The sequence below is a fragment of the Silene latifolia genome, chromosome X, assembly GCF_048544455.1.
Source record: "Silene latifolia isolate original U9 population chromosome X, ASM4854445v1, whole genome shotgun sequence".
Classification (NCBI taxonomy): Eukaryota; Viridiplantae; Streptophyta; class Magnoliopsida; order Caryophyllales; family Caryophyllaceae; genus Silene; species Silene latifolia.
This window is the reverse complement of record NC_133537.1, coordinates 313,334,694-313,340,374: the sequence shown is the minus strand read 5'-3', so window position 1 is coordinate 313,340,374 and position 5,681 is coordinate 313,334,694. Positions and strand designations below refer to the sequence as shown.

Here is a 5,681-nt window from a genome sequence, read left to right as displayed (position 1 = left end):
ACGCCGACGCATCATGTCGGGATTTTCGGGTCAAACGAAAATAAGGCTTGTTTTCTTCAAATATGAACTCCGTCACCAATCCAAAGTGGACAAAATATGGCTCCAAAGCTCTCATTGTCTACCTAAAATGCATGCTATATACAAATTCCATGGGTTGCCTCCCATGTAGCGCCCTTGTTTTATGTCGTAGGCTCGACGAAGTCATGAATTACAATCAAGTATGGAGAAGGTAGGTATCGATGGAGCTTATATTCTTCATGATAGGGGCTCCGGCAATGTAATGCTTGAGCCTTTGTCCGTTTACCTTGAAAGCTTGGTCTCCATCGGATATTTCAATCGACCCATGGGGAAAAACTCGGACCACGGTGAAAGGTCCCGACCATTTTGACTTTAGCTTCCCCGAAAATAACTTGAACCTTGAGTTAAAGAGGAGAACCAAGTCTCCCACCTTGAATTCTCTCTTTAAAATAGCCTTGTCATGGAACTTCTTTGTCTTCTCCTTGTAAATCCTTGAACTCTCATATGCATCGAGGCGAAATTCCTCCAACTCATTCATGTCAAGAAGCCTTTTCTCTCCTGCTTTCTTCATGTCAAAATTCAAGAATTTTACCTCCCAACAGGCACGGTGCTCCAATTCAACGGGGAGATGACAAGGCTTACCGTAAACCAACCTAAAAGGTGAAGTACCAATAAGAGTCTTGTAGGCGGTTCGGTACGCCCATAGAGCATCATCAAGCTTAGTTGACCAATCTTTTCGCGACTTTGCCACAGTTTTCTCAAGGATAGACTTGATTTCCCGGTTAGAGACCTCGGCTTGCCCATTTGCTTGGGGGTGATAAGAAAGACTTCTTCTATGTTGAACCCCGTGCTTCTTGAGCAAAGCCTCAAAGGTCTTTTCATGAAAGTGCAAACCTCTATCACTTATGAGCACCCATGGTACTCCAAATCTTGGGAAAATAGTATTCTTCAAGAACTTGCCAACCGATTTGGCATCACATGTGTTGGTAGGAATAGCCTCTACCCACTTACTCACATAGTCTACCGCCACAAGTATGTACTCGTATCCATAGGAGGAAGGGTAGGAGCCTTGGTAATCGATACCCCATACATCAAACAACTCAACCTCTAGGATGTAGTTCATTGGCATCTTATGCCTCCTTGAAATATTGCCTCTTCCTTGGCACTTATCACACCCCTTGACGTAAGTTGCCACATCATGAAATAGGGTAGGCCAATAGAAACCGCATTGGAGCACCCTTGCGGCGGTCTTCCTTGAACTCCCATGCCCTCCACTTGGCATATCATGGCAATGAGAGATTATCGGCTTCACCTCTTCACTTGGAATGCACCTTCTAATTATCCCATCCGCACAAGATTTGTAAAGGCAAGGTTCATCCCAAAAGTATCGCCTTAGATCATGAAAGAATTTCTTCCTCTTATGTGAGTCATAGTCATGTGGGATGACCCCGGATACCAAGTAGTTGACATAATCCGCGTACCAAGGAACATCCGTTAGAACAAGAGCGAACAATTGATCATCCGGCAAAGAGTCATCAATTGGTAACCCATCCTTAACATTTTCATGGAATAGCCGAGAGAGATGGTCGGCTACTACGTTCTCCACACCTTTCCCGTCTCTAATTTCAATATCAAACTCTTGGAGCAAAAGTATCCACCGGATCAAGCGTGGTTTCGATTCCTTCTTGATTAGCAAGTGCCTCAATGCCGTATGATCGGTGTGTACAATTACCTTAGAGCCCACCAAGTAGGAATGGAACTTGTTCATAGCATATATGACTGCCAAAAGCTCATTTTCGGTGGTGGTGTAGTGTGCTTGAGCTTCATCCAAGGTTTTGCTTGCATAATATATGGCATGAAGTTTGCCATTCTTTCTGTGTCCAAGCACCGCTCCCACCGCTACATCACTAGCATCGCACATCAACTCAAAAGGTTCTCCCCAAGTGGGAGGTTGGAGCGGTGATGAGAGATTCTTCCAACCTATTAAAAGCATTCAAACATTCATTAGTAAACTCAAAGGGCACATCTTTGCCAAGTAACAATGATAAAGGTCGGGCAATCAAAGAAAAGTCCTTGATAAATCTCCGGTACAAACCGGCATGCCCAAGAAAACATCTAACTTCTTTGACATTTGTGGGAGGGGGTAAAGTTTTAATCACTTCAATCTTGGCTTGATCAACTTCTAAGCCTTTACTTGACACAACATGACCCAAAACAACCCCGGATGTCACCATGAAGTGACATTTCTCCCAATTTAAGACTAGACCGGTTTCTTGACACCTTTTCAAGACCTTACTCAAATTAGCTAGACATCCATCAAATGCGGTGCCTACGACGGAAAAATCATCCATAAAAACCTCCATTATATCCTCAACATATTCGGAGAATATAGCTAGCATGCATCTTTGAAATGTGGCCGGCGCATTGCATAGCCCAAAGGGCATGCGCCTATAAGCAAAGGTGCCAAACGGGCACGTGAAAGTGTTTTTTCTTGGTCATTAGGGTGAATCGGGATTTGGAAAAACCCCGAAAACCCATCAAGGTAGCAAAAGTGAGAGTGTTGGGCAAGTCTTTCCAACATTTGGTCAAGGAAAGGGAGGGGGAAATGGTCTTTCCTAGTCGCCTTGTTGAGGCGTCTATAGTCTATACACATTCTCCACCCGGTTGTGATTCTTGTTGAAATTAGCTCATTCTTGTCATTGGTGACTACCGTGACCCTGCCCTTCTTTAGCATAACATGCACCGGGCTCACCCATGCACTATCAGAGATAGGGTAAATTATACTTGCATCATAGAGCTTTAACACCTCCTTCCTAACCACTTCTTTCATTGCGGGGTTAAGGCGGCGTTGAGGCTCAATGGAAGATGCACCCTCATCCTCCAAATGAATGCGGTGAGTGCAAAAAAAGGGCTAATCCCCTTGATATCATCAATTGAGTACCCAATGACATCCTTATATTTTCTCACAACATCAAGTAACTTTTGAAGTTCGGTGTCATTGAGTGCACTATTGACAATAATAGGGTAAGTGTCATTAGGGACAAGGAAAGCATGTTTAAGAGTAGAGGGAAGAGGTTTCAACTCCACTTGAGGAGGCGTGGATCTCTCCTCCTTTTTACCATCTCCTCTCAAGCTCTCAAATTCTTTATCCGGGTCTTCTTCAATTGTTGCTTCCATGGCTAAAGCATACTCCCGGTGCTCTTTGCAATCTTTTACCTTGCCCTCAAGGAATCCTTGCAAACCCTTGTCTTCATCAAAGGTCTTCATATCAACCCATTCCTCTACCATGTCAATCATGTAACAAGACTTTTCTTCTGAAGGCTCCTTCATGGCCTTGTTCAAGGAGAATTCCACCTTTTCTTCACCCACTTGTAGAGAAAGCTTTCCATTCTTCACATCAATCATGGCACCCCTCGTAGCAAGGCAAGGGCGCCCCAATATTATAGGAATATTTGAGTCCTCGGGAATGTCCATTACATAGAAGTCACAAGGGAATTCAAGTTTACCCACTTTGAGTGGGACATCCTCCACAAGACCGATCGGGTATCTCACCGACCTATCCGCAAGTTGGAGAGAAACCCTTGTTGGTGAAAGCTCATAACCCTTCAACTTCTTGAAGATTTTGAGGGGCATAAGACTAATGCTTGCCCCCAAATCACACAAGGCTCTCTCAATTTGCACGGTCCCAATTTTGCAAGGTATGGAAAAACTCCCCGGGTCTTCAAGCTTTTGAGGAGCCTCATTCATAAGAATTGCGCTACATTCCTTGGATAAGTTCACCGTTGTTGTTGGACTCAAGGAATTTTTGTTTGAAATTAGCTCCTTCAAGAACTTTCCATAGCTTGGTATCTCCTTGACGGCATCAATGAAGGGCATGGTGATGTTGATTCCCTTCATCATGTCCATGAAATTTCCATATTTTTGTTCAAGTTTTGCTCTTTCCAACCTTTGTGGGAAAGGAATTGGTGGCACATAAGTCCTCACAACTTGTTGTTTTGGCTCTTCAACAATTTTTGTTGGTTCATCAATCACCTTTGGAGTCTCCACAACAATTTCCACAAGTTCATCTTCAACCCCTTTTTCTTCAACTACCTTAGGAGGTTCAACCACAATTTGAGGTTCAACCACATCACCCGGTCTACTACTCTTCCTCTTCTTGACAAATGCCCGTTATTCCAACTATCTACCACTCCTTAAGTGGATAGCATTCACGGTTTTCGGATTCTCGTCGGTTTTACCCGGAAATTTTCCATGAGAGGCTTGTAGTTGGCTCATTTGGGAAGCCAATTGAGAGATTTGATTGTCCGTCATCCGTTGAGAAGCTTGCATTTGGGTCCTAAGTTGGTTAATGGATGAGGTTGTCTCTTCTTGTTTTTGAGTGGAATGGTTGATGAATTGTGTTTGAGAACTCATTAATTGACCTATCATGAGCTCTACATTTGACTTTGGTTGGGTGGATTGTTGAAATGGTTGGGAGTTTTGTTGGAAAGGTGGGTTGCTTGGTGGATTGAGTGGTTGAAATTGTTGTCTTGGTTGGAAGGTTCTTCCTTGGAAGCCCGATGGACCTTGGTTGAATGTTGTGTTTGGTTTTTGAGCTTGAAAGTTTTGTGTGAATTGTGGTTTTTGTTGGAAGGTGGGATTTTGCACATTTTGTGAACCATAGGAGAAGTTTGGGTGCATGGGCTCTCATTCCGGGATGATATTGGTTGTTGTTAAATGCTTGCTTAGCCGGACTAGACTCCCATATTCCGTTCACTTGCTCCATGCAATTGCCCTCTCCTACCATCAAAGGACACTCATTTGGTGGATGTCCTTGGTCTCCAAAAATCTCACAACTATAAACTTGGTTCCTCATAGAAGAAGAGTTGCTAGATGTGTTGCTTGAACTCATCAAGGCAACTTGTTGCTTGAGCTCTTCAATTAACCCTTTAACCTCAACATTGTTGGCCGATTCAACTGTTGACTTTCCCTTCCTCTTGTGCCTATCATTGTTCCAATGAAAGGTACAAGAAGCCATTTCCTCAATAAGCTCTTTGGCCGTTTTGTGGTCAATTTTGTCTAATGCTCCCTTTCCCGAGCCGGAATCAAGGTTCATCTTCATTTCATTGCTCAACCCCTCATAAAAGTTGTTTATCAACTCATCATCTCCATTCCCGTGATGAGGACACAACCTTTGGAGTCCCTTATACCTTTCCCATGCCTCGTAAAGGGTCTCGTCATCTTGTTGAGTGAAGCCTTGAAGCTCACTTTTGATTCTTGCGGTTCTTTGTGGTGGGAAGTATTTGTTTAGGAAAGCCTTGGAGACATCATCCCAAGTCCGAAGGGAATCGGGTTCACAACTCTTTAGCCACTCCTTAGCACTCCCCCTCAAAGAGTAAGGAAAGAGCCTAAGGCGGAGGGCATCCTCCGACACTCCTTTAGCTTTGAACATGTCACAACTATCCAAGAACTCGTTGAGATGTTCGTTGGGGTTTTCGGTGGCTCCCCCACCGAATTGATTCCCTTGGACAAGTTGTAGAAAGGTGGCTTTCACATCAAAGTTGTTGGCTTGAATAGGTGGCTTGACGATACTCGGATTCACCACCTTTTTCGGAGCCAAGTTATCTCGCATAGGCACCGCGGCCATTGTCACTTCTCCTTCCGGAATTGCAAAGGGGTTCTCA

The 5,681-nt window shown here is 44.0% G+C and overlaps 1 protein-coding gene and 1 non-coding gene across 2 annotated transcripts; one reads left to right on the top strand and one right to left on the bottom strand.

Moving 5' to 3' along the window:
* Nucleotides 1-214: 214 nt before the first annotated feature.
* LOC141620550 (uncharacterized) lies at nucleotides 215-5,449 on the bottom strand. The gene is made up of 3 exons (XM_074437391.1): nucleotides 4,802-5,449; nucleotides 3,138-4,110; nucleotides 215-1,998 (listed from the first exon to the last, which is right to left on the bottom strand). The coding sequence occupies exons 1-3, from the start codon at nucleotides 5,447-5,449 to the stop codon at nucleotides 215-217; spliced, it is 3,405 nt and encodes a 1,134-aa protein (XP_074293492.1).
* Nucleotides 5,168-5,275, top strand: LOC141625273 (small nucleolar RNA R71). Its single transcript, XR_012535063.1, has one exon. It is a non-coding gene; the product is annotated as a small nucleolar RNA R71 (small nucleolar RNA).
* Nucleotides 5,450-5,681: the final 232 nt, after the last annotated feature.

Excerpts from the sequence above, each read along its gene's own strand:
- LOC141620550 (XM_074437391.1), bottom strand. The coding sequence starts at position 5,449 with ATGTTCAAAGCTAAAGGAGTGTCGGAGGATGCCCTCCGCCTTAGGCTC. Across the intron at positions 4,111-4,801 it reads CAAATGAGTGTCCTTTGATG|GTAGTTGAAGAAAAAGGGGT; the intron begins GTAGGAGAGGGC and ends GAACCTCCTAAG. Across the intron at positions 1,999-3,137 it reads TGAGAGCTTGAGAGGAGATG|GTTGGAAGAATCTCTCATCA; the intron begins GTAAAAAGGAGG and ends TGCTTTTAATAG.